The sequence below is a fragment of the Zalophus californianus genome, chromosome 9 (assembly GCF_009762305.2).
Source record: "Zalophus californianus isolate mZalCal1 chromosome 9, mZalCal1.pri.v2, whole genome shotgun sequence".
Classification (NCBI taxonomy): Eukaryota; Metazoa; Chordata; class Mammalia; order Carnivora; family Otariidae; genus Zalophus; species Zalophus californianus.
The window spans coordinates 12,003,738-12,031,600 of NC_045603.1; the positions used below are offsets into that span (position 1 = coordinate 12,003,738).

The 27,863-nt window shown below is 41.7% G+C and overlaps 1 protein-coding gene across 14 annotated transcripts in view; it reads left to right on the forward strand.

Moving 5' to 3' along the window:
- Nucleotides 1-27,863, forward strand: part of RBFOX2 (RNA binding fox-1 homolog 2) — a 281,003-nt gene that overhangs the window by 114,405 nt on the left and 138,735 nt on the right. The window contains exon 2 of one of the 14 annotated variants that reach the window (XM_027591871.2): nucleotides 14,653-14,733. The exons of the other annotated variants lie outside the window; for them this stretch is intronic. Within the exon in view, the coding sequence (XP_027447672.1) occupies nucleotides 14,719-14,733 (15 nt within the window). The 5' untranslated portion in view covers nucleotides 14,653-14,718. The remainder of the gene's footprint in view (nucleotides 1-14,652; nucleotides 14,734-27,863) is intronic. 14 annotated transcript variants of the gene reach the window in all.

The window sequence follows — 27,863 nt, forward strand, 5'->3', positions numbered from 1 at the left end:
TGCCATCTCCTGAAAGTCATGAAAGAGGATGGTGCAGCCATTAGTTTCCCCTTCCCTCCATAGAAAAGTGCTCGTCCCTTCTAGCCAGCTTCCCCCACTCCCTCTGCATCCCCCTTCCCTCATGCACAGGCAGGTATTTCCTTTCCTCTTTGTCTTGTGTTTATGATTGTTGGGTAAGTATATCTGATTTAAGGGAGGGTTGGAATTTTGAAGAGAGAGAAAAAAAAAGAACAAAAAACCCCACCTCCTTTACTTGAAGCTTTCCTGTGAGAGATCCTGCAGTCAGTATTGGGTTTACCCCTACCTGGAACCCCTGACACCTGTCCCCATTTGTTAGAAGCACAACTCCTTTCAAAGAGCTTTGTTTTTCATGATAGTCCCCATAAATTCTCCTAGCCATCTGGTATAATGGGGACATCTTGCCCAGTGGAACACTTTGTGTTTCTCTTCCTGCAGATTTTACTTTAAAAGTCACAGGAAAAATAGCTCTCTTCAGGTGAGTTCTTACTGATATTCTATTGCTACCAATTTAAGAGAAATTATAGTAGTAGCTCTAAAATGTCAGATTTGCCAAGGAGGCATTTTCTGTCTTTTGTTGTGGGCTGAGAAAAAATGACGATAAACAAATCTATTAACAATTGTAATTTATTTAGAGAGGCACTAACCTAAGTGTTGTATGTACAGTATTTCTGATTTTCATAATAGCCCTGCATTTATAGACGATAAAGTGGTTGAGAGAGGTTAGGTTAGAGTCCTTGCTCAAGGTCACTGCTCGTGAGTGGTGATTTGGCAATTTGATGCCACTTCCAAACCCAAGTTCTTTCTTTAGTACCATGCTGCCTCCAGAAAATGATCTTGAGAATTCATTTAAGCATCCATGTCAATGCCTCATCTCTGATCACCCCAGAAAGTCTGTCTTCTTTTAAAAAGGGAAGTACCATGTTATGTGATAAATGTCAGAGTTCTAAACAATTTTTTTAAGAGAAGTGTATTTTCTGGTCTTTGCCAGCTTTAACAATAGGGTAATTTTTACCAATGTTTAGTTGAATTATTTTTACTGAAACTTAAATCCATCCCTTCTGGTTATAAATACTAAATAGCTACCCATCATCAGATCCTGGAGAGTTGGGGATTTCACTTTGAGTTAGGGTAGGCAGGAAGAGGTGGCCCTTAGAAGATGAGTACTATACAGGTAGATGGAGAAAAGCAGGTTGAATTTTCTTAGAGTAAGGAAATATTATTTGCCCCAGCATTTGGTATATCCTCTGTTCACCATGTCTTTGAGCACATGAGAGTGAGGATTAGAACCCACAGTGCAAGGAGGCTGAGTATTAATTACTTAGGCCTCAGGCTTCTCCCTCCTTTCAGGACCTGCTTATGATTCACTTCTATTAAAGTTATGTTGGGCTCTCCTAAGTTGTGTGCAGTGAGAGATTCACGCAAGATAAATATACTTTACTATGTGGTCCCTGCCATACAGATTAGCCTAACAAGTATTTCAACGAGTACTGTGTGCCTATTATATGCCGGTCACCTGGCATAACACTGATGATCCTAAGGTGAATAAGACATGGCCACTGACCTTGAGGAGCTCATAATCGAACTTGCAGTCTCATTCAGGATATAAGACTTACAGACACAGAATTAACAAAAGGCAGTTACCTGCTTAAGGTTGTGAGAAAATAAGTGAACAAATTTACTGGGGTTCAGAGATCAAAGGGGTTATTAGGGTTTGCCAGCACAGTAAAGACAGGATTCATTTGCAATCTCATCCAGTGAGATGGGGTATGGCTCATGCCACTCCTGGGGAAAGGGGTCGGTGAACACAGCTTACTGAATGAGGGTAAGGCACTAACCCTACTGGAATTGTTGATGGAGGCTCAGCAGTTAGCATTTTAAGTGGCAATGTGGAGATGCCGGCAGCTCGTGTAAAACAACAGCAGCTTAGTCCCTGAGGAGATCACAATTTTTACGAAAAAGTTAATAAATCTCTTGTATTTCTCTTTTGGTTCCCTGGTTAGCTTTTGAGTACAGTATTCTCTATAGTAGAAACCTTGACATTTATTCTTGTTGGGTTTTTAAAAGATAGAAAACTTTAAGCTAAGTCATACACCGAATAAGACCTTAGGTGGCCCATTTGCCAGAAGCATGCCTTGCTTGTGTAGCTGTGTTCTTGTTAGTTGCCAGATATTTATTAGGTTCCCTAGAAAAAAGCTCACCAAATGAAGAACTCCTCTCTCTCTCCCATTTTAGGTTCCTCAAACTTACCTAAACCCTCCAGTGGGAGAAGGTGTTAGGGAAAGGAGATTCTTTTCTTCTCCCTGCACCCCCCCCCCACCCCATAGTAGCTTAACTTAAGTACCCTGTGAAGGTAAAGATAAACGTGAGAACCTTCAGGATGAAAAGAACATTAGAGAGGAGAGAAGTCAGGGGAGGTGTATCAGGCTTAAAGTGGAAACTATGTTACAACCTAAGCAAGGAGCAACTGATAGGCCTATAAATAGGATTTTATCTTCTCATAGAAAATTTTTGGCATGGTTGTAGCTTCCCTTGTGGGGGACTATTATATTTACTAAAAATAAACTGTGTTTCAGAAATGATTAAAGTAAGTCCCACTGAACTCATTTGTGTTATTAAAAGTGTAGTCATAGCCTGAAAATAAGTTTATAGAGTTTAGTATGTACTATCTTTTGGGAGAACTTTGATATTGAAGCCATCTGTTAGATGTGGGATAGAATCGTCTGGTTCACTCTGGCATGGATTAGATAGATTACCTTCTCAGAAGATAATGTTATTTTGGTGTTTTTATTTTTCCTGCTGGGTCAGAAGACCCTCAACCCCCAGTCATATATCAGACTCATAAACAGGCATTATAAAATAAGTGTGTCATCTAGGGAAGGTAGAATAGTTCTAATTCCCCAGAAATTGTACTACTTAATTAAAGCACCTTGGGTATGGCCAATCAGAGGAGGATGGCACGTAAATTGGCAATACCTCTGATAGCCCTTCTTGGAACAAAAACCTTCAAGATGTCTGACTTTGTTTCTCATGCTCCTGTTATCCTGATTGTAGCCCTTTAAAACGTGCGGCAAATTCTTGGCATCTGTCTGCCTGTCAGCTAATCTCTGACACTCCTGGATAGCTTGTTTTCTTCATGTGAGTGTATTTGAAATTAGTAAAAAGCATCGATTAATTCAGTATCCTCTTAGAAGATTATGAAAAGCTGAAATTTGGCAAATAGTGAAATTGCTTAAAGCATGTTTCTCAAAGTTATTTGACCAGAGAATACTTTGCAAACTATAATGAATTGAACAGCACAGTACGGTATGACTCATGTACAACGTGGGCCTGGATTAAAGTCGTCCCAGAAATGATTTCAAAGGAGAGTTAATGGCTTCAAGAAGTGAATTATTTGCTTTTTTTCAGACTGCCTGCGCCTGAACTCACAGGTTACAGAAAGTCTTTTTGTATCGGGAACTCCCCTGTTCTTATTTCTCAAATCCAGCATCCCACTTTCATTGCTGGGTTCTGCATACTCTGTAGAAGCTATTTGCAGGTATTTGGTGTTTTCTTTTGAATGAATACATTGTAGAAGTAAACCATTGCTAACATCTATCTAAAAATTGTTGGACTGCCTCCTGACAATTGGTGAAATGCAAAAACAGGGTTATATACTTCCAACGTGTCACATTCCCTGACTGCTTTAACCCTTTTACTACTGTGCCTCTTTTTCTCCCCTTACAACCTACTCAGCTCCCCTTTTCCCCCTAGTACTTTAGAAAAGAAAGCCAAGATTCCTGATACAGTATTTTCTGAAAGGTGAAGAGATAAAGTTGGTGAAGGGGGCTTGCCAAGTTCATGGAATTCCTTGGATCCCAAACCTGAGTTTCTATGCAATTGCTTTCATGTAATTTTTGTTTCGTGACTCCCACTTACCAATCGCTGTTTTAGCAGTAATTGGCAACAGTAATGATAGATACAATGTGCTGGTTACAGACTAGTTAGCATAGTCTATTTGGTTTGAGTCTGACGGTATCCCTGTGATGTTGGCATTATTACCCTTATTTTATAGATGATGAAAATGAGAGTGTGTGTGTGTATATGTACATATATATATATGTACATTTGACTGTTTTTCGTATTGGAATCCAGGAATTGTTAAGTTAAAGTTGTATTTCTATCATTTTGGTGTGGAATGGTTAGGGACAGTACGTTAGGGGGATAGACTAGTTGATTTTTTGGCCTAGACTTCCAGCTTAGACATTTGAAGATTCTTTGATAATTTCTGTCATAGTCATCAGGCGTGCACGCTATTAATGTGCATAGAGCTTTCTCGTTTCAAATGAAATTGAATTTTGATTTGTAAATTATAGTAAAATAACTTAGTATTGAAAGGTTAAGGATTAAGTTCAGCTTCATATAACAGGACCCCCCCCCCCCCCCCCCCCCCCCCCCCCCGCCCCCGCCCCCCCCCCCCCCCCTACCAAGTGCCTAAAATGAGAGAGTTTCTTTTGTCTTTCACAAAAATAGAGTCTGCAAGTAGGCAGTCCAGGGCTGATGTGGTGCACCATGGTTAGCAAGGATCCAGGATCCTTACTGTTCTTTGCTTTTCTGTCCGTAGGATGTGGCCCATATGGGTGCTACAGCTCTGGCCATTACGCCTTCCCCACTTAAGAAGACTTTCCGGAAGTCTCATATAACATTTCTACTAATATCCCATTGGCCAGAACTTAGTTTTGTGGCTGGCCACACCTCGCCGCAAGGGAGGTTGGGAGATACAGTTCTTTTTTTGTAAGGTGTATACGGTCAAGGGAGGTTGGGAGATACAGTTCTTTTTTTGTAAGGTGTATGCGGTAATATCCTAGAATGAAAACTGAGGTTTTGTTACCAGGATAAAATGAAAGAAAGGATATTGGGAAACCACCAGCATTCTCCCCTCAGGGACTGTCTGAGTGACCTGACCTTGCCTCCCACATGGTACAGAAGACCATTCTAGGAGCGCCTGGGTGGCTGAGTCGTTAAGTGCCTGCCTTCTGCTCAGGTTGTGATCCCAGCGTCCTGGGATGGATGGAGCCCTGCATCGCATCGGGTTCCCTGCTCTGCATGAAGCCTGCTTCTCCCTCTCCCACTCCCCCTGCTTGTGTTCCTTCTCTCACTTTGTCTATCTCTGTCAAATAAATAAAATAAAATCTTAAAAAAAAAAAACCATTCTGTAGCTTTCCTGGGAGCTTTTCAACCAATCTCTGCTGGATTATCCAGTAAGATGTTTTTGTTCCTGAAATGTTTATGCAGACATTTTTATGCAAAATTTTTTTTCAAAAATTAATATGAGATAGCGATAAGAATCACTGCAGTTTCTGTTTCAAGTTCAACTTTGAATTTTTTGAAATCAATTAATTAATTGAAATTTTAAATAGAGAGTGAGCTTTTTAGTAAGAATAAAACATAATTAAATATTTAGGTGTTTAGTCCTTCAGTTTTTTGAAGCCTGGGTAAGCCATTAGGTTATATTATATGTTTCTTGGGTATAGAGAACTTGCCCCCCCTTTTTTTAAATTTAAGGGACACCTGGGTGGCGTAGTCAGTTAAGCATCCAATTCATGATTTTGGCTTAGGTCCTGGTCATGGGATGGAGCCCTGCATTGGGCTCTGTGCTCAGCGGGGAGTCTGCTTTTCTCTCTCTCTGCCCCTTGCCTCGCTCTCATGTTCACTCTCTTTCTAAATAAATAAAATCTTTAAAAAATTTGAGATAAATACTGTGTTTTGAGTAAACAATACATGTATATGACTCAATATTTAAAAGGTATAAAATAGTCATATAGTGAAAAGTTGCTCCCTGATTCTGGTCTTGAGCCCTCTCGGTGCCTTTCCCCTGGAGGTGATGGGTATTTTACCATTTTGCGTATAATTCCTCAGTTTTTTTTCTTTTTTCTTTTCAATGATACTGTGCTATACATTGTACTGAGCCTTTTATCACTTAAAAATACATAGTAGAGTATTTCATTACAATATTTTAAGAACTTTCTGTCCCCACCCCCCTAGGCTATATAGTGTTACATTGTATGGAGGAACCATAATTCATTGAAGAGAAGGATCTTGTCTTATTCTCCTATCTGCCCCTGCTCTGTAAACAACATTTGTTCATATTGGTTGAACTGAACATTCGTTCATGTTGCTTGAACTGAGTTGAATTTGACTATGCAGAGTATTTTAGGAATGAGTTATTTCTGGTGCTGGTGTATTCCAACTCCCTGAGAGGATTTTCCCTTCTCTGAGCACCAAGATGTTTAAGTTATTTTGGAAATAAATTCTTGTAAAGGTATTATGTAACTATATATTTCTTTTTCATAGTATAATAGTAGACACTTTTCTTAATGGCTTTAACACAGTTGTCTACATCAGTTCTTGTTTATGACTAAAAGGATGATATTTCAGGAGCATCTGCTGGTTTGGCCTTACTCTGTGGTCCCATTTTGACATCTGTCTGAGTTTTGATATCTTACCTGCTTTTTAGATGTTTTTCTCTTGGTCTCTTACGCTCCTGATGTGGCTGCCTCTGACATAGTAGTCCCCTTTCCTCTGGTACTTAGTCCTTACTGCTTCCTACTTCCCTTTTCCTAATTTGCCTTTCAAATTTTCAGTGGGCAAGTAGCCAGATAATCAGGACAGAAATTTACTTCTAAAATAAAAATTAATAGATTGAGAGAGAAGGCCTGGCAGAGCTTTCCTGCTGATGAAAGTACACGAACATTTTGGTATTTTGGGTACTTAGGGGGCCTTTTGCTTCCTGGTTATTACCATGTTCTAGAATAGCTCTGTCCAATAGAACTTTCTGTGGCAGTGGAAATGGCTTATATCTGCTGTGTCTACTGGCCTCATGTGGTTCTTGAGCACTTGAAATGTGGCTGGTGTGACTGAGGAACTGAAAATTCAGTATTAACTAAATAAATTTACATAGTGACCAGTGGCTACTGTGTCGGATGCATGGTTCTAGACTCTAGATAATTAACTTCTATACACCAAGCGTGATCATAATGGAGTTTGGATTGGGATGCTGTTTTATTGTGCTGAGCAGAATGAATTTATAGTAATGGAAGAAAGGCAGTTTGGAATGTTGATGTTCAGATTACCTTAAAGTAAATGATTAGATTGGAACTGCTTTTTCATATTAATATTATTATTTCAAACTAATATTCTAAAGCCATTGGTGCAGGCATGTATTTATGGTTTGTAGCTGTGATAAAACTTTGAGTCCTTTTGGTTACTAGGGCAAAATTAGTAGTGCTCTAACTTTATTTTTGGGGCTTGGTTAGACAATTGCCTGAGTGCCAGAAACTCCTACAAATAACTTTGACCTTTCCTAACAAAAAGTCAGGAGATAAAATGTTCCATAGGAGAAGATCTCAGTTGTGTGTGGTATACACAAAATATTATTTTTTAATGAAGAAATTGAAAACCAGTAAGAAACCAAAGGAATATATAAGCAATAGGTTTTAGTATCAGCTAGGAAGAAAATAAACCAACCGCAGTAGTGGAGTATGGGGAAGGACCTCCAACTAAAGAGAGTGGTCTGGAGAGTTTTATTTGAGGAGGTGTTTTTAAGTTGAGGCCTGAAAGATAAGAGGGAGCCAGCCTGGCAAAGGATGAGGAGGGATTTCAAGAAGAGGGAATAAAGGAATTAAGGGGTGCCAGAGAGAGGGATGGACCTGCTCTAGATCAGGAACTGGCGCGAGGTCAGTGTATTTAGAGCCTAGTGATTGAAGGTGAGATAATGGTGTGCACTGAACTTGTAGAGGCAGGCACTTAGCAGATCATGTAGGACTTTTAAAGGACATTGTAAGGACTTCAGATAGAGAACATTTTTTTTAACGATTTAATTATTTTATTTATTTGAGAGAGAGAAAACGCATGCACGCATGAGCACGTGAGTGAGGGGAGGGACAGAGGGAGAGGAGGAGGCAGGAAATCTCAGGCCGACCCTGTGCTGAGCACAGAGCCCAACCTGGGGCTCGATCCTACGACCCCGACATCATGACCCAAGCTAAAGGCAGATGCTTAACTGACTGAGCCACCCAGGTGCGCCCCCAGATAGAGAACATTTTTAAGTGTGACATGAAGCTGTAGAATCAGGGGAGTGATATGATCTGAGTTTTGTTTTAAAAACTCCCTCTGGCTGCTCTGTGGTGAAGGTTTGAAGGGGAGCCACAGGAGAAGTGGAGGAACCCTGGAGATGTCCAGGAAGGAGCCAGTGGTGCTTGGGTTAAGGTGGTGGTAGAGGAGATCAGAGAAGTCAGACATGCAGGACTTGCTAATGGGTTTCATGTGAGGGGTGAGGGATCGGGGAAGGAACTCTGCCTTTTGTAATTGCCAGATGGTACCACTTAGTGGGGTAGGGAGCAGCAAGTGTATATTAGATTTCAAGGTAGTGGTGGTGGGAATTAAAGCCCAGTGTGGGGCACATTATGTTGGACTTGTCTGTGAGATGGTTAAGAGTCTTATTGGAGCATGAGAAGAGATCTAGGCTGGGGGTATAACTTTGTAATTATTAGCATGTGAATGGTATTTGAAGCAATGGGAATGAGTGAGATAACTCAGGTAAAAAACCGAGGATCGAGCCTCAAGGAACACTTCACTTCTTTTTTAGAGATCTGTTGAGGGAGAAGCCAGAAAAAGGCACTGAGAAGTAATCAGTAATGTAGGGGGAAAAAACCCCCAGGATTGCAGTATCTCAGAAGCTTAGAAAAAGAGTGTTTTAAGGAAGTTCTCAACTTTGCTGAATCCTGATAAGAGGTGAGGTAAGTGAGGACAGCAAAATGTCCATTGAATTAAGTGACATGGAAGTGGTTGACATTGACCAGTCAGTTTAATGGAGTAGAGAGCTTGGAAACTTTATTTTGAGTAGATTGAAGAAGAAAACAGGGGTGAAGTAGAGTCAGGTGTAGTCAACTTTTTTGAGACGTATTACTGTGACGTGGTGAGCTGGGAAATGGTAGGGAGGTAAGGGGTTAAAGGAGAATTTTTTAAAAACCATGGTTCATTTAGTCATTTACCTCTTATTGGACATTGTTTTTTTAAAGTTCTTTTGCTCTTACAGATTATTACGATGAACTTCGTTCTACACTTGCGGGGCTTTTCTATCTAGGCTCCTTGGAGATGGGATTGCTGAGCCATAGGCCATGCATGTTTCAAAATTTCATAGATATTGCCGAACTGACCCCCAAAGTGGTGACACCACTGTATACTTTCCCCATCACAGAGGGAGGTTTTCTGAAGATGGAGGTATGTTTATTTGCTGGCATGACAGTGATGAGTAGAGAGGGGATTGATGGTTCAGGAGAGAGGACGATCAGCAGAGCAGTGCAGTCCTTACGTAGGTGCCTGGGGAGGGGCGTGAGCACAAGAGGTGAAATGGGCCTTGATGCAAGGGATGCTTCCCTTCATTGTAACAGCATAAGGAAGAGGAGATGCATGCATTTCTAGGTAGGATTGTAGATTTGGTGGACAGAAGACACTGTCTGAATGATTCTCTTTTATTTATTTATTTATTTATTTATTTTGGGTAAAGATTTTAAGTAATTTCTGCACCCAACATGGGGCTTGAACTTACAACCCTGAGATCAAGAGTCACACGCTCCCCGTCTGAGCCAGTCAGGCGCCTCTGAATGCTTCTCTTTTAAAATGAAATATTTGGATAGAGTAACAGCTGAAAGTCGGATGGTGGGGAGAGAATGAAATAGGTTGGAGGAGAATGTAAGAGTAGACTTATTTTCGAGAGTAGGAGGCTTACAAGGGCAGCTTTGGTGGGATTGCTTGGCACTGTTCAGGGCCCAGTTGAGCTTTGTGATCATGAACTTGTAGTCAAGTCAGTCAGCTTGGTTATGTGATCTTTTTCCAGCAGCATTCAGCTGTGTGGGCACAGGCACAGAGAAGGCAGATAACTGTTTCACCAGGTTTGGAGTTTTGCCACGTGGCAGGGATGGAGAGGACACATGATTGAGGGTATTTGCAAGGGAGGGATTATAATTATGGACTATTGGAATCACAGTTGCACAGAGGAGGGAAAGGAAGACATGACTGGAGTGGGTAGATAATGAAAAAGTGGTCAGGATAGGGACTTCCAGGAGGGCAGAAATTGTACTGGAGGGAGTACCAGAGTGAGTAATTTGAAAGTATGGGAGCTTATTTGAGAGTACGATTGAAACATAAGGAAAAACAGAGCTTTCTTAAGGTAATGCATTTTCCTCTTTCAGGGATAGTTGCTCTGCATTCCCTAAACACTGGGTGGGGGTCAGAGCTCTAATAAATCTCCAGTTTGCCTGTAGCTGTTCTGAGAGGTGAGCTTGGGAAGCACCCTTTCTTTTCTCCATGTGTGCATCTCAAGCTCACTTTAGGGATCATAGAAGGTGACCACAGTTCACAAGAGGTTTCTGAAACCAAGCTCTTAACGACATTGGTCAAAGGAGTAGGAACGGTATTTGACCAGAGCTGCAGCCTTTGGAAGCTCACATACAGCATGTATCCACTGAGTTCCCAACCTCACCTCTATCATTTGTTGCCTGAAACCTTGGTAATGGGCAGAGGTAGCCTGCAGGGTTATATCCAGGGTAAAATTTCCATTGATTTTGTCAGTCTTGATAAGATTTTATCAGTGAATAAGTGTGGTACAGTTGACACTATCTTGGAGTCCTACAGACTTGTGTTCAGCTTTTGGCTCCTTTGAGCCCCAATTCCCTTTTATATGTGAAAAAGATAAAGTAGGGCCTCCCTTACAGAGATACTGTGAAGATGTAACGAGAAAATGCATGCCCAGTTCTGGCACATAGTATGTTCTAAGTACTAGCCACTGGTGGTGTCTTATCGAAATCAGTAAGCACGGCTGGAATACTCCCAGTTTTGGAGGGGTTTAATCCCCTGACTGGAAAGTGGCAACCATATCTCCGCCTTTCTTCCATGAGTCTCTGCTGCTTTGTGAGGACAGTGATCTATCTGGACCAGCTCTTCAGACTTTAATGTGCGTGCAGACCACCTGGGGCTTTGGTTATAATGTCGATTTTGATTCTGTAAATCTAGGGTGGGGCCTGAGATTCTTCATATTTAAGTAGCTCCCAGCTGATGCTAATGCTGCTGATGCTAGTCCATGGGTCATATTTTGAGTAGCAAAATTCTTTTAGAGAATTGCCCTGTGGGAATCCTTGCTATTTTAAGCCGAGAGGAAGCAAGGTTAAAAGAGCCCTATTCTTTCACCTTTTTTTTTTTTTTAAGTCAAATTCATTTGGACCTCATGTGGCCCATTTCTATAGCTCAGTGTTGTGGTGAGTCTGTATTGTCTCTACCCATCCTGAAAGTGAAAGGAATATAAATTATGTAGAGAGGGTTATCTTGGATTTCTTTTGGAAATCTTCAGTGCCTGATTTCTCAGGTATATTTTTACAAAATTGTCTTGGTTCCCCAGATGTGGACACTTCCCCCACCAGCCTTTTCACACCCACAGCGAAACTTGCATAAAACATGTAGTCTCTTGAATTGTTAGACTTTGTGGCAGAGAATACAAATTGTGGCTCCAAACACTTTCTGAGAGTCTGGCCCACCAGACTCTTCACATTACAAAATATAACACTTTCAGAAGCAGGAATTCAGGATGCATTATAAGGTTAGGATTACTGGCAGCACCCATATTGCTGTCCCTGGTAATCTGATTTTTTCTTTCTCAGAAGCAAGCATGCCAACTTCCTCTGTGGGCCTTCCCTAGGACATCTCCTTCTCTGATGCTTCAATTCACATGTTCTCTCCTTTGAACTAATATACAGGCCGATAAGCCTCAGAGTGCAGTCACGCAGTCTGATAAAACGCTTTCCTGAGAGAATGAAGTATGTGTGCGTCCTCATCCTGTGTGTGATACAAGACTGATCTTTTTCAGTGTCTTCATAGTGTGGGATTGTTACACTTTTGTGTCTCTTAATCCCGTGTAGCTATAAAGCATAGGTTTCCTCCTTTGACTTTGACAATTTGAAAGATAAACCTCTTTGTTTCCTCCCCCCTCCCCCTTTTTTTTAAAGGTAGGGAAATGTGGACATGCAGGAGCATGAATAAAGAAGGTTCGCTTAGCTTGCCTGTGGGTTTTTGGAGTTTTTTTGGTGTGTGTGAAGAAAACACAAAAGAGTTTGATTTCCCCAGACTGTTTACCCAGTTTTTAAAATTACGATCAAAAAAGGAAAAGAAGCATTTAGGAATTTACGAACTCTCCCTGTGGTTCCAAAGTTTATATGGGGCCGCTTACAAGTGTTTTGGAGGTCATTTTTGAGTTTTGGTGACATATTTGAACTTTGCTTATTTTGTGTGGAAGACCTCTTTTCTCTAGTGTTTTTCTCTTTCTTTGCTCCAGGAGAGCAGGGGTATCTTTATCCCATCCCAGACTTGGTTAAAAGATAACACCATAAAGTGACAATATGCGAAATTCTATTGTATTTGTTCTTTTGATACTTGCTTAAGTATGAACGAGTGAATTTTGTGTCTTCAAAGAGTTTGAAAGACTATAATCGCTTAACAGTGTGATTTTAATACAGTTATTAAGAACCGAGTATAGGGAGGTCTGGTGACTTAAGATTTAGGGCAGGGGCTATGAAACTAGAGAGGAAAGTTTCATATAAAAATCGATTATGGTTGTAACAGTTTATAGAAAGTCAAGATTTGTTTTCCCAGTAAAAGAAAAAAGGGCTGTCTCAGGTTTACACTTGGAAGTTCTTACTGCTCTTTTGTACTGGAAATGAGGTAATCCTGCCTTCAGAGGAGGCAGAGAGGTTCTGCATAAAGAAAAAGAAAAGGTTTGGGTGAGGCTGAGAATACCTGCCCCACCGCTCCCAAGTTTAAATGAGCTGGGAGTTGAAGGTGGGAGGAGAGAAAAGGTATTTATTATAAGCTCTCTGGCGGAAGGCACATAGAGGGGAAGAAGAGGAAAGGTGGTTTGACTTCTACTCTAAGAGAAAAAGGAATTCCACTGTAGCAGGTCCCTAACAGAGGAGCATTACAGCGGGGAAGGATTAAGTAGGGGAGAGCAAGTGGACCTGTACCCGCGCAAGGCCTGCCTTGAGGGTGAGGCTTGCAGACCTTACTTGGAGATTTTACAAGCAGAAGAGGGCTGTCTCAACATGTCTGAGGGGAACAGAACCCTGAGGCAGCTGGAAGATGGTAGGCCTCTTGTTTTTGTTTTTTTGTTTCATGCTGTTATTTCTTCAATGAGTTAAAGGAGTAAAATATTCCCCAGAACACAGAACCCTTTGAGAGTATATGGTGCACCTACTCTGTGCTAGGTACAATGCAAAAGACTCCATGGCCGAAAATAGATGGGCTCTCCCCTGAAAGATATGGATAAAGGAGTTAAGATTGGTAGGTACAGGAATGCAGTAGTCACTGGCCGAAATGTTGAAAGCCATGTTACAAACGCCAGGCTCGAAGAGGAGGGAGGGATCACGTGCAACCGGGGTGGGCTTTTGGATTTGAGCATGCAAGAAATGGGTGGGAAGTAAGGAAAGAGCATGGGCACTGGTGTATGGAGGAGTCAGCTATTTTCTGAATCAAAACCACTAGGACAGATGATTTGATGATACTTGTTCACTGTTGAACATAATGGATCAAAATATGCCTGGCATATCGGAGGCACTTACTAAATGTTTGTACTGCACTAAATTAGGAAATGTGGTCACCAGGAACTTGACAGATAGTTTACACAGTTCTATCATTTGATCTAATTACAACAACTCCACAAGGAGTACTGTACGCAGTTTTTGGTTGAGGAAACAGGGGCTTAGTCTAGTTAAATAACTTTCCCTAGGCCATGATAATAATAATTGTGGACCCAGCTTCCAAATCCATGCTTTGTCCCCTGCGCTGTCCCCATGCCTTGTAAAGAATCTGCAACATGCTAGGGGCTCAGAATCCATGTGATGCTAAGCCCTTGCTTGTCCTCTCTCCCTTCAGAAAGGAGGCTGTGTTGATCTGAACTAGGGCAACAGTGATAAAAAAGACGAAAGCCTATTCGAGTTTATATGTACTTTTTCTTGTTTTAAATTCAGAATTATTTAGAAGATAGACCAGCATTGCAGGGAGGGAATACAGGCTCTGAGCAGGTTCTGTTTGTGCTTGGCTTCTGAGGGGGGGTCCAGAAGAATTGGACCAAGGGGAAAATTGACTCAGCTCCCCTTGATCTTCTTGGAGGGCATAGTGTTTTCATTGCTTCATTCATGTTTAAAGAACCCATCTTAAACTAGTCTGTGTCTAGCATTAGAAACTGGTGCTGGTGGTTTATTACTAGCCCCGCCCACCCCTGCCTTTTGCAATAATCTCTGTGAGTGATGATTGTGTTTCTAGAAGTAGAATGACAGAGAGAGATTCCCTGAAGGCAAATAGAGAAAGAGAGTGCTGTACACTCTGGTTCAGACACACGGGGCTGGGAACTCCCAGAGAGAGGGAGAGGGAGAGAGGGAGGGGGGAGGGAGGGGGAGAGGGAGGAGAGAGAACAACAGAACAGTCAGCTGGAGAGGAGGGAGGAGGGGGGAGGAGACTGGTCCTTGTAGATTTTTAAACTCAAGTGATTTGGGGGGTTTCTCCCCACCCCGAACCCTTGCCCCCCCCACTCTGGCACTTCCTTTCCTACAGTTCACTGAAGTGCCTTTTTGCAGTCCAGGATCAACTGACCGCTGAGTCTGAGCAGCCGGGTCTGACATGATGTACCTCTGGGTGAGTACGGAGTGCTGTGGGTGCGGGCTTGCACTTGCACATATAAGGAGTGGAAAGCTGCGAGGCGAGGCTCCAGCACAAACGGCCTCCTCTCAGCACGGACTGCCACGTCCCCTTCTGCTCCCAGGTGTTAGGTTTTTGAAACCTAGCAGTGATTGTGACATGGTTGGGTTTGTTTGTTTGTTCTAAATGTTGTTTATCTCGTTAGACTTAGGCGTGAGGGTGAGCTCCCAGTGCGGTGTCATCCCCTGGGCCTTGTAGGGTTGGAGAAGGCAGATGGGGCAGGCGAAACAAGCCAGACGCTTCAGGAGCTGCAGTCTTCCTGGTGGGTCACGATCCACCTGTGTTTTGTTTTGGGGGCACTGCCTTTGATAATCAAACCATCTCTTTAGATATCAAAAGCCAATGGGTGGCATGATTCTTAATTAGGAATGAGCTTTTATAAGTTTTTATCTAATAATTTTTATTGTCCTTCACAGTAGTCTTATGAAGTAGGTCACTGTTGTTATGAAATTTTATGAGGGAAGTAATTAAGTCACACAGAGTGACTTGCCCATACTTAAAAACCAAATCTGTAGTAGCTAGAATAGTAATTAATAACCAGACATTGTAAAGCATTTTATATTTTCCAAGAACGAATACCTTACGTTAATTTATCATTAACTATGACATTGTAATTTGGGATGAAGAGAAACATACTGGGATTGGAGAGGTTTTGAAATTGTGAGATGTGATAACTTTCAGGGGAATGACAGGGAAAATAATACAAGAAAAAAAAACCCTTGCTTTTAGTTGTGAAAATAAGAGCATCCATATAGCCCCTTGCGGAGATGGCGGCGCCCTCTCTTGAGCAGACAGCTGTGTGTGTTGCTAAGGGAGCCTCCTCGAGGTGATGCCCTTGGCGACTGGCCAGCTTTTGAAAGTTTCACTTTGCCCTTTGCCCTTCAGCCCAGATGTCTGGAATTGCAGAAACCTACTTGGCTCAGGCCAACTAAGTTTATAAATATCAGAAGGCAGAATTTTAACTAGGTTTCTGGAGATGGAGCTTGGTCACAGATGGGTGTGTGTGTGTGTGTGTGTGTGTGTGTGTGTGTGTGTGTGTGTGTGTGTGTTGAGAGGGGCTTCTTTTTCTGCTTCTCCCTTCATATTTGAATATGACCTTGAAATGTAATTTCCTCCTCTTACTGATTTTTCTAGCGTTTGTAAGAAGTCAAAGAATTCTCCAACACACTTTACGTGCTTTAAGTAGTTTTTAGCTTCCTGTGAGCAAGATGTTTGTGTCAAGGGTCTTTGCAGCCTTGTTGGTGGGACTGATCAGCTCTCTGTAGACCAGAGGATGGGTTCTTCAGTCTTGATTTGTTGGAAGAGGAGTTATGAAAGGGAGCAAATTGAATTCATCTCATTTCTACTCATTTATGTTTGAGAGCAGACAGTGACAGTCTCTTTGGTTGCTTTCTTTTTGCTTATAGTTGTTTGTAAATTTGTCTCAGACCCCTGTACTTATTAGCTTTAGAACAGAGCTTTCCAACCAAAGTACCGTATGTTGGACTGCGCTTCACATATGCCAACATAACTATTCCCCTCCACCCTTGGAGCAGCCAGGTGGGGCCCAGGATTCCCCTGGTCACTTGGACCACATGCATTCTAGTTTGCCACTTTGTGCCTTAAAAATATTACAATTGTCTATGTGTGCTGTGACACCTGAAAGTTTGAGTAGCACTGTCCGAAGGCAAAATGTGTGTCAACCCTTTCTCTTTATTATTATCTGTATTGCCTCTTCCAGTGCGCCACACATTTGTTGAATTCAGTGAAAATGTCCAGAAGGAGCCATAGCTGCATAACACCCAGATAGAGAGAAGGACATCTGGGTGGTCCTGCGTCAACTGGGGAGCCATTGAGGAGGTGCGGTGGGGAAAATTTGCGCCAAGGAATAGGAGATTGAGTTTTGTCTAGGCCAGTGCCCAGCCATGTGACATTGGGCAATCATTGAACTGCTCCGAGCCTCAGTTTCTACATCCATAAAATAATAGAATCTCTTCTAATGCTCAGGGTCTGTGAGGTGAATTTGTGTAGCAGTACATAGCCAGAAGGACACCCATTTGTGCAAGAGTTTGGGTCCTGGTAGGCACGAGAAAACCGTGAAACGTAATCATTCCTGTTGCCTGCTTAGTTTGATACCAGCAGTGAGTTACAGGTACTGTTTCTCAGAATTCTAGAAAATTACTGAACTCTGTTCAGTTGTCAGTACCTCTGAGTGGTATTAACATTCTTAGAACCTGAAGAATAGATTCTGAAGAATCTGAAGAATAAAAGTTAGATCTCATCCAGGCATTTTGGTTTGTGTAGTTAGACATGGCTCCTTAATTTGCTTCTGTGTGTCTAAGAACTCTGAGGTGGAACACCATCTTGTGCTCTCTGTATATGTCTCTTTGCCAGATCTTCTCCCCACTTTCCTGTTGAATCCTCTTCCTTTTTAGAGAATTTGATAGCATCAGTAGACAGCATGGTATGGTGCCAAGAATATGGGTTTTGAGACTTTACTGGGCCTAAATCCCTCTTCTGTCATTTCCAGTTATATGGTCGTGAACAAATTACTTAATCTCTCCGAACCTCAGTGTCTTCACCTGTCCCAGAGGGAAAATAATACCTATCACGAGGGATTATTGTGAGAATCTGAGATCATCTAAGAAGTATGCTAAGTGTGGAGTATGGCACATAGTAGATGCTCAGTAAATAACTAGTACAAGCCAACTTTTTGCTTTGAACATTTGCATGGACAGACTGCTCACCACCCCAGAGCATTTCCTCTAGGAAGTTAAGGAAGTCTTTGACTTTGTGTAGGGAGAACTCTGATAAACCCACACTAGTTTCATGTGAAATACCTCCCCTTAATCAGTATTTTAAGTACCTCTGACTAGAGAACCCTCATTAAAGTTGGCTCCTGATGGAGAACATCCCCATAGTTTTTTCTTTCTGGTGTGTGTGTGGTGGGGGGGTACAATACTGTTAAGCATTCCTTATGCCCTTTATATTCTCTCTCTCCTCTTCATGGCCTAAAACAGGGAGGAGGGTGGAGCGAAGGGGGAGGGGAGGGGACAGAGGGAAGGAGGGCAGGAGACACATAATTCCTGTAGTGAAGGAACTTACTTGTTTGATTATACAACTTATATCTGGTAAACAAAATTATAGACCATTTATTTAAATTCCCAGAAATTAGGATGTGTTCTGTCTGAGCTGATCTTAGCTAGACTGGTCCCAGGCTCTCTTACCCGTATTCTCAATGGATGAACTTGTGGATTTCATTTTAAACTGTTGTTTTGTCATAGTTCAGCCCTGTCTTCTTAATAACTCTGCTCAGCCAACATTTAACGGATGCCTGTGATGGGCAGAGGACTGTGTTACCAGCTGGTACAAAGACAAAGATGATTAAAAGACTTCTCATGCCCTTAAAGCATTTAGAACACAGCAGCAGTGAGCATGTGTACACAGATAATAATGATTTTTGTATGATGCTATTCACTTAAAATGCTTTTAGATGTTATCTTATTTCATCCTCACAGCAGTGCTAAGGGCTAAGCATCATTGTCTCTATGTACAAGTGAAGAAGGAAACTGAGAGAGAGCACATGACAGTAAATGGCAGACCTGGAAGCTCAGAGCCATCTGTTTTTAACTCTGTGGCTGTTTTTCTTTTCACACTCTCCTCTTTTGGGAGAAGCTGATGTTTTTGTTCATTTACTTTAACTGTTTGTTATTGAATGGTAACATATATGTTAGGCATCTACCTCATTTAGTCCTCAGCACACCTGGGAGTTGGCCATTAGCTTCATTTTACAGGTGGGAAAGCAGCAACTTTAGTAACCTGATGAAGTCACACAGTTGAGAGTTGGCAGGGGTAGGATTTGAACCCTAGTCCATCTGGCCTCAGAGCTTACTGCACCACATGTAACACCTTCTTTTATTTGTTCAGTAGTGTTTAGTTTATCACCACTGCCATTTAGCATGCTATGGGCTAGACTAGAGAAACAAAAATAAGGTACTCTGAATTCTGTTTCCATATCCATTAATTACTTGAGACAAGTTACTTAGCTGTATAGACCTTGGTTTTCCAGGTTGTGAAAAGAATGTGGTAGTTCTTGGGAACATTAACGGAGTCATCTCAGAAAAATGATCTGCCATTTTATGATGAAGTCTCAGTAACTGATGGCTTTTTCCTAAAACATGGAAGTCACAGACTATGAGTCAGAAGACAGAGTTTTTGGTCCCAATAAAGCCATTTGCCAGTGTGTGACCTTTCTAGCATTAGGTTTCTTTTGGGGTGGGGGAAGGGGGAGAGAGCAAGGGAGAGAGAAAAAAAATCTCAAGCCCTCTCCGCCCCCCCTGACACCCCCCCCCCCCCCCCCCCCCCCGCACGCACGCAGAGCCTGAGGCTGGGCTCAATATCACAACCTGAGCCAAAACCAAGAGTCAGGCACTTAACCTACTGAGCCACCCAGGTACCCGAAGGCTAATCTTTTAATGCTCACTTTTGGTCACAACTCTAATTGGTCTACACAGTGAGAGAACTAGACTGAATAGTGAATTGAGTTATCACAAAACATAGAAACATTTCAGTTCAGATAACACTGGAGGCCAGATCCTGTGAATAGATACTTGGCAGTGAAAAGCCATTAAAAGATTTTAAGTAGGATTGGGAGTAGGCTGAAGTGGAGTTGATAATTAGATTTGTGTTTTTAAAAAGATACCTGCACAGATTAGAGGGAAGTAAGAGTGCAGAGAGAGGCGGGGTGTTGGTGTGTGATAGCGGAAGTGGCAGAGAGCGCCAGAGCCCGGTGGGACTGTATGAGAGACGTGCCCAAGGTAAACTTGACAGGATGGGGGTGTTCAGCGGGGAGTCTGCTTGAGGATTTTCTCCCTCTGCCCCTCCCCCTGCTCACATGTGTGTGCGGTCTCTCTCAAATAAATAAATAAATCTTAAAAAAAAATTGATGGGATATTGTCAACATTTGGAAGGAGGACCAGAGTTTTTGGAGGAGGGAAGCTGAAGGGTATCATGAGTTTGATTTGGATTTACTATTTTGGGGTAACTTTGAAATGTTCAGGGAGAAATTCTGCTTAAATAGTTGGGTACCTAGGTCTGGAAATACAAGGGAAGATAGAGGTTTAAGCTATAAATTTGTGAGAAATCTGCATGCCATGGTAATGGAACTGTGTGCAGATATGTTGATGGCTTAAGATGAGAATGGCCTAAAAAATGGCAGAAAATGTAGAGCAAGAAGAGAAATTAATGTCTGGTAGGTGATGAACCAACCCTCGAAGGAAGCAGGGCACAAGATCTGGAGAGCTTGTTCTTTAGGAGGAAAAGCAGCACGCTGGGAAATAGGGTAAAAGTAGCAGGAAGAGAGAACTGAAATATACTGACAGCATCTAGGAGTTCAGAGAAGTCTTTAACAGAGGCAGAGATAGGCAGGCAGAGTGGGTGAGGAGTAGAAAGAGTCACTGATTTTGGTGATTGGTGAGATAGTTTGTATGTTTGGGAACCGTATGTAATTCCATGTGGCTTGTATGTGTGGAATGAGTGGAATAGTGATGGATGAAAATTTAAAATTGTGGAGACCAGATGATCTGAACGGTGCTTGTTTATTCCAGTAAGGAACCATTGATGGATTTTAAGCAGGATCAGGTATGATCAGATTTGTATATTAGAAAGATTAGTAAGAGGTTTCTATTGTTATTGGAGAATTTATATTTATATTGTGGGTGACATTGGTTTGATGCATACTTTTAAAGCTCAGAAAACTGTAAGGAGTTAAACAAATGATTATATTAATAGACTCCACTGGTTAACTCATTTATTGATGACAGCTGTGTGTTGATCGCTTTATAAGGGGTAGGGAGAGAGCGTGACCAAGACAAAATCCTTTCCCATAAAGAGTTTGTATTTTTTAACTGGGAAAATAAAACTGTAAACATGTAAACAAATATGACTGAATGCTTTGGCTAGGGTGAAATAGGCCTGAATGTTTAACATCATCTTGTTAAAATACGGGAGGAAAGCATTATAAGCAGAAGGGGTAGTAAATACAGAATCCTCAGAAAGGAATGAGTTTGAGATATACAAAGGACAGAAAGAGGGGTGGTGTGGTTGGAATGTAGAGAGTAAAAAGGTTGTAGGAAGACAAGACCAGAGAGGTAGATGGGGGCCAGATCATTCCCCATGATAGAGATTTGTTTAAAATGGGAAGGTAATGGGAGACTAAGCAGGAGAGTGACATTCTTTAGGGAAGGTGGTAGGGGAGATCAAGAAGCCATTGTAGTCAAAGCAAGAGGTGATGGCTTAGACTCTGGAGGGCAATTTGATAGAAATAAAGATGGCTTGTCTGTGTGGTGAGAAAGAGGAATCTGGGTTATTCAGCTTTTGAAGAATTAAGATGGACGGGCTGTTTCCTTACAACAGAACAGCGAGTCCACAGAAAAAACAGTACTTATGGTTTGGACTTGTTAAAGTGTGAGATCTCTTTTAGACATCCAAGTGAAGTTCAGTAGCAATTTGATGAGTCTGGAGCTCAGAGGAGAAGTGTGAGTTTGGGTTGTAAGGTTGAGATTCCTCTGTGCATATTTAAAAGCCTTGGTGAAAACTGTAACTAGAGAATAGGGCTGAGGCTGAAGCCCAGGGCATTTCAGTAGAGGTCTGAGCGTACTAAGAATTGGGTAGGGTAGGAGGGAGACAAGGCAAGTGTGTGCTATCATAGACTCTGGAGAGGAAAGGGCTGGGTTTGGATCATTTAAGACCAAATAATTTGTCATTGTCCTGGTAGGATTTTGGTTGTTGGTGAACTTGGTAAGAGCTCTTTCATTTGGAATGATGGGGATAAAAAAGCCAGTTGGAATGGGCTGGGTTGTTAATTGGTAGGTGAGGCTGTGGAGACAATGAATGTTTAGTTGTAGAGTGGGGCAAAGAATTGGGGCAGGGACTGGATGGGATGTGCGTTCAAGGGAAGATTTTTTATTTTCTTAATAATTTTTTTAATTTTTAAAAATCAAAGTTATATATATTTTCTATAAATGCCTATATATGCAAAATACTAGAAAAATACATATACAAAACTCATAATGTTTGCCTCTACTGAGGATAAATGAGATCAAAATGGCAACACTGGGGTCAGTGTGAGCTTGAGCATTCTCTCTCTCTCTCTCTCTCTCTCTCTCTCTCTCTCTCTCTCTTTTTTTTTTTTTTTAAGATTTTACCCATTTAGGGGCATCTGGGTGGCTCAGTCAGTTAAGCGTCTGCCTTCGGCTCAGGTCATGATCCCAGGGTCCTGGGATTGAGTCTTGCATCAGGCTCCCTGCTCCTTGGGAAGCCTGCTTCTCCCTCTCCCTCTCCCCCTGCTTGTGTTCCCTCTCTCACTGTGTCTCTCTCTGTCAAATAAATAAATAAAATCTTTAAAAAAAAAAAAGATTTTATCCATTTATTTGAGAGAGAGAGTGAGAGAGAGAGCACCAGCGGGGTGAAGGGCAGAGGGAGAAGCAGACTCCCTGCTGAGCAGGGAGCCCGATGTGGGGCTCGATCCCAGGACCCTGGGATCATGACCTGAGCCGAAGGCAGATGCTTAACTGACTGAGCCACCCAAGCATCCCAGAGCATTATCTCTGATATTCTTAATTTTTATGGCAATGAATTCATATATTTGTTTTTTGGTTTTTTTCTTGGTAAGGACTTTTTTTTAATTTAAGTTTTACTTAGTTAACATACAGTACAATATTGGTTTCTGGAGTAGAATTCAGTGATTATCATTTACAGACAACACTCAAGGGGATATTTTTATTTATTTTATTTTTTTAAAGATTTTTATTTATTTATTGAGAGAGAGAGAGAATGATAGAGAGCATGAGAGGGAGGAGGGTCAGAGGGAGAAGCCGACGCCCTGCTGAGCAGGGAGCCTGACGCGGGACTCGATCCTGGTACTCCAGGATCATGACCTGAGCTGAAGGCAGTCGCTTAACTCAACTGAGCTACCCAGGCACCCCTCAAGGGGAGATTTTTAAAAGATAGGTGATATTAAGGCATGTTTTATGTCAGTAGGAAAGAGCCAGTAGAGGGGAAGAAATTGAGGATGCCGAAAATAAAGAAGCTAATGGCAGGACCAGAGTATGTTATACGCAGCACACAGTGGAGGGATTGGCCTTAGAGAGGGCCAGAAGCAGTTCTTTTTGGCAGCATTGTTTTCAAGCAAAAGAGAGAGTCCTATGATTGTGTCTGTTTTCTTTATAGATATAAGATGAACAGAGCTGAAAATGGCAGTGTAGGGAGTGCAGAAGTATTGCAGATTTAAGGAGCGGGGACACAGTGTGAAATAGTGGTCCATCTCAAAAAATGGGAGTGAACTTACTAGAGAGGTATAGTAGGCTTAAGATCTGTGGTCATCAACCTGATGTGAGTGCTGGCAAGTCAGCTGTGTGATTTTTATTTAACAGTCTTCTGTTGTTTAGACACAAGAGAGGACGGGACACCTGGGTAGCTCAGTTGGTTAAGCGTCTGCCTTCTGCTCAGGTCATGATCCCAGGGTCTTGGGATCGAGTCCCGCATCCGACTCCTTGCTCAGCGGGGAGCCTGCTTCTCCCTCTGCCTGCTGCTCCCCCTGCTTGTGCTCTTTCTCTGACAAATAAATAAAATCTAAAGGAAAAAAAAAGTTTAGATGCAAGAGAGGAATACGTAGATAGTTGCATTTGACCAGGAGTTGAGATTTTATTAGATGAGTTAGATGAAGAGAAAAAGGGGCAAAGGAATTAGAACTTTTGAAAAAGAGTGTTTATAATGTTGGGACTCTGAATCTGAACTGGCTTAGGATGGAAGTAAGAATGTGGTGAGGGGGAAGGGGTCCACGTGTAGCTTTGAGGTCTTAAGGAGGCTGGAGAAATGTGGTGTGGGAGGACTGCTAGAGCAGAAGTGCTGGGGTAAGGGTGGTACGCTCCAGGTGTTTGAGAGGTTTGGAGATGGCGTTCCTGGCGATGACAGTGCCAGGATATGATGCTAGGTGGGTGGTTAGGTGAAGTGACAAAAGAGTTGGTGCTAAAGACACTGAAACAGTAACAACACAGCTAGGAGGCCAAAGTGTTGGGTGAATCACCTGTACAGGGGGTTGAAATTGTCAAGAACCATAAGACTAATAAAGGAGAGAGGAGAGGGAGCCCTGTGCCAAGGCTGGAGGAGGTGATCTCTGTTCCAAAGGATCTGCAGTTTGGGTCAAGGATGCCTATAAGGTCCAACACTATATGGTAATAGGGATCAAGGAGGCTGCTTGCCCCCACTGAGGTATGTAAGGAGTGGGAGAGAAGCTTTTACTGCAGTAGAAGGAGGATTCTCAGGGGCAGTCAGGTTTCCCTTGGAGCAAAAAGGTGAAGGGAACATCACAAAAAAAGAGCAAGTATACAGAAGAGTTTACTAAGGATGGCTCATGACTTCTGGGGCTTGGGAGGGCAGGAAGAGCAGGTGATAGGATCAGAAGAGCAGATGTGCACAGCTCCATGGGGTGAGCCATTTGGAAGTCTTGGACTTCTATTGATGATTGAGGTGAATGAGGGTATGAGCCAGGATGGAATTGTTCTGGAAATCTCTTGGAAAAACAGGGTAATTAGCTAAACCTTTAAGCCAGAACAGTTCTCAAAATTTATAGTGCTTCAGAATGCTAGCTTCAGAATGCTACAGATCACTGAGCCCCACCTCCAGAGTGTTAGATGCATTATATCTGGGTCTGGGCATTTACATTTCTAATAAATTCCCAGGTAATGCTGATGATACTGGTCCAGAAATTATACTTTGAAAACCACTGGTCCAGAGAAACTACTTGTGGCTAAGTAAGAAGCTATTTTGAACTGTAGCTCAAGATGAAGTATAGCCTGGGTGATGGGCAAAGGTTTCCTTGGGACAGCTGTGTTGGTCATCTCTGACTTTGACAGTTTAAGGAGTAAGTGAGTATATGATAATTTTTCTCAAGGGATAATAATTTCTAAGTGATTATCAGCAAATATTTGATTATCAGCAAACATTTATTGAATATCTGTTTTATGCAGCAAAATGAGGATCCCAGGAGTTGTATTTTCTTTCTCCAGTATAGTGAGATGAGGTTAAAGGGACACAGAAGTCAAATAGATACATAACCATACATTGCAGCAAAGACGACATGCCGGGCCCTGGAAGGTATGGGCGGTTGTCAACAAGAGTTCAGAAAAATGGGCAGTCATTGAAGATGGGATTGATCAGAGAAGGGTTTCTTGAAGGAAGTATAATTTGCACTAGATCCTAGCAGAACTAATAGAGACAAACCAGATAGAGAACTGACATAAGCAGAGGTTGTGGTGTCAACAACGAACATGAAGCTTGATGACTACTCATGAATCCCGTTGCTTTCACCCAGGCCCCAGACACCATTATGTCTTGTCTCTATTATTATAATAATTTTCTCACGGGCCTCCTGGCTTCTGTGCTTTCTCCCCAACCCCCTTCCCGAAGTCTGTCCTCAACCCAGAAGTCGGAGTGATCCTTTTAAATGTCATATTATACTGCTTGCCTGCCCAAAACTCCCCAGTGGCTTTGTATCTCACTTAGCAGAGAAGTCAGATGCTGCTGGCCTGTAAGGCCCTCTGTGACTGGCTCCCCTGGCTAAGGCTTTGAACTTATGGCCTAATCTTCTACACTCCTGGCCAGTCTTTGAACATATGAAACACACCCTTGCCTCAGGGCCTTAGCACTTGCCTAAACCCCTATTCTTTCTCCAGAGATCAGCAAGACTGCCTTGTTTGCACGAAATCTCGATTCGGTTGCCATGTTATCATGTATTGTGAGCACCCTATATAAATGTTAATTCCTACCTCTCTGCCCAGCATTTCTCATCTGTTTTCCCATCTCTCTTTTTCTCCATAGCACCTACCACCATCTGACTTGCTGTATGTTTGTTTATTGTCTTTCTCCTGCGCTCCATGAAGCCCCGGGTATTCTCTGTGAAAAGAAGGGAGGAAGTAAAGATTGGGGAATAGTGAAGAGACCAGTGTTAGGAAGAGATAGGAGTGGGAGAGATGGCTTGGAGGATAAACTGGAGGATCTTGAGTACTAGATCACAATTCTGTAGAAAATAAATTCTTAAAAAAAAAATTTCACTACAGCAATATTTAACCTTCTTGAAATAGTGCCCTGTAATTGGGTTCTATGCATAGAATGGTTTGGGAAGGGGCTAGAAGCACGGGGATTAATTACTGTTGATTGGCTTGTTGTTGGGTAATAACTATCGGGTTGATCAGGTATAAGTAAAACGGCTTTGGAAATGAGAATAAAATTTTTTAAGTTGGGATAAAAGACTTAGGCATGAATGTAAATGAGAAGCTTGCAGTTGTATAAGAAAGTTGCCTGTTTTAGTGTGTTTAATACATGTTTTGATATGGCATTTAACCTTAAACAGATGTCTTTTGTCATGTTTCAATACAGAATATGGAATTTTGTTGTAAAACTTATATATTAGGGAATAAATGTGGAACCAATTAAGCAAATGTGCATTTTTCTAGATTTTAAATTGTTTGGAGGGCTCGAAAATCAGTGTAGTCGGAGCACACATGTAAAGGAGGGATGGAGGAAGTCCTCAACTCCCAAGACTCATTTTCTCAGGTCCCTTAGTTTCTTTTTGCAATGAATGAAGTACATTTTAGGAGTTGTAATCTTCCTTCACTAGCTCCTTTTTTCCCTTCTTAGTTTTGGAAATGTGTGGCTTTTGAAACTTAGGATCTGGTTTCAAACACTGCGTTGTTTAGAATTAATATCCTCTTTTGAATGGGAGCTTGCTTCTCCCCTTCACAAATGCTTTTTCAGAATCCCTCACTATTATTAAGTGAGATAACATATAGTACTTGTAACATAAGGCCATCAGAGAATAGGTACTCACAAATACTGTTTGAAAGGTTAATTAGATATTCTTAGGATAATGAGCTGTGTATGTAGCAAAGTGTCCAACTAAAATACTGGCTTTTGATTCCACTTAAATCTGTAGAGTTCTGTACTCTTACTGTATATTAACTCATTTTGCATTTTACTTATATGAATCTAGATTATTAATTCAGACATTAAATAAGTCAAAGCCTACTTTTCATTCTTTAAAATAACTGTTATTTTTCCTGAATATGAGATGAACCCTTTAATCACTGGCCGTTTTAGCTAGATTGCCATATCCATGAAAATCAGAAATGACTGATTATAGCTTCATTGTGTATTACATCATATGCTGGTTATAGTTCTGTTTCTGGCTCAGACCTTAACCTGCTGTGCATTTATAACAGGTCACATGCTTTTTATGCCCTTGTGTTTCTTCTGTAAAATGGGGATGCTATCACTTACCAGTTGATTGTTGCATACTATTTCTCAGAGGAGTGGGTATATAAATAAAAACATTTTCTATACTTTATACTGTTTATTGCACTTGTAGTTGTCAGTTAGATAAAAAGCAGTATGTACTTTTTTTGCTAAGATTGGATTGAAAGTCTCACAAACGTTACCCCCAGATGCCGGGGTAGGGGGCACGTATATAGGGGAACAGTTGCTCTTTTGTATATGTTCTCCTCTGCTATATTTCATTAATTCTGAATGTTTATCTTTATTCTCTTGTTTTCTTGTTTAATTTATTCAGTTAATTGAAAATAAGTTTCCTGGCCTTATTGAAAGTCAAAATCTTATTTTTTGCATGTTGCTCAAGCCCGTGTTCTCTGGCACTGGATGTTTGCAGATACATCCAATACCAGAGAAATTTTCAGGATTGTTAAAGACAGTGGGGATTGGAAGGGAGAAGGGAAAAGAAATTCCCAAGTGCCTCCTGCGTATAGGGTCAGTCCTTTCACAACTATTATTTTATGTTCCGTTTTTCATCTTAGGATTCAGAAGCAAGAGTCAGACCCAGTAGTCTTGCTTCGGAGTCAGTACTCTTAACCAATATGTTATAATGCTTTCAACTAGTCGGTGATAAACCAAGATGGTCCCCAGTGATTCCTACCTCCTGGTTTTCATGCCCTTGTGTCATCTCTTGCCTTTCAGTGTAGGCTGGGCCTTAGTGACTCACTTCGAACTAATAGAATATACAAAAGTGACAAGATGTC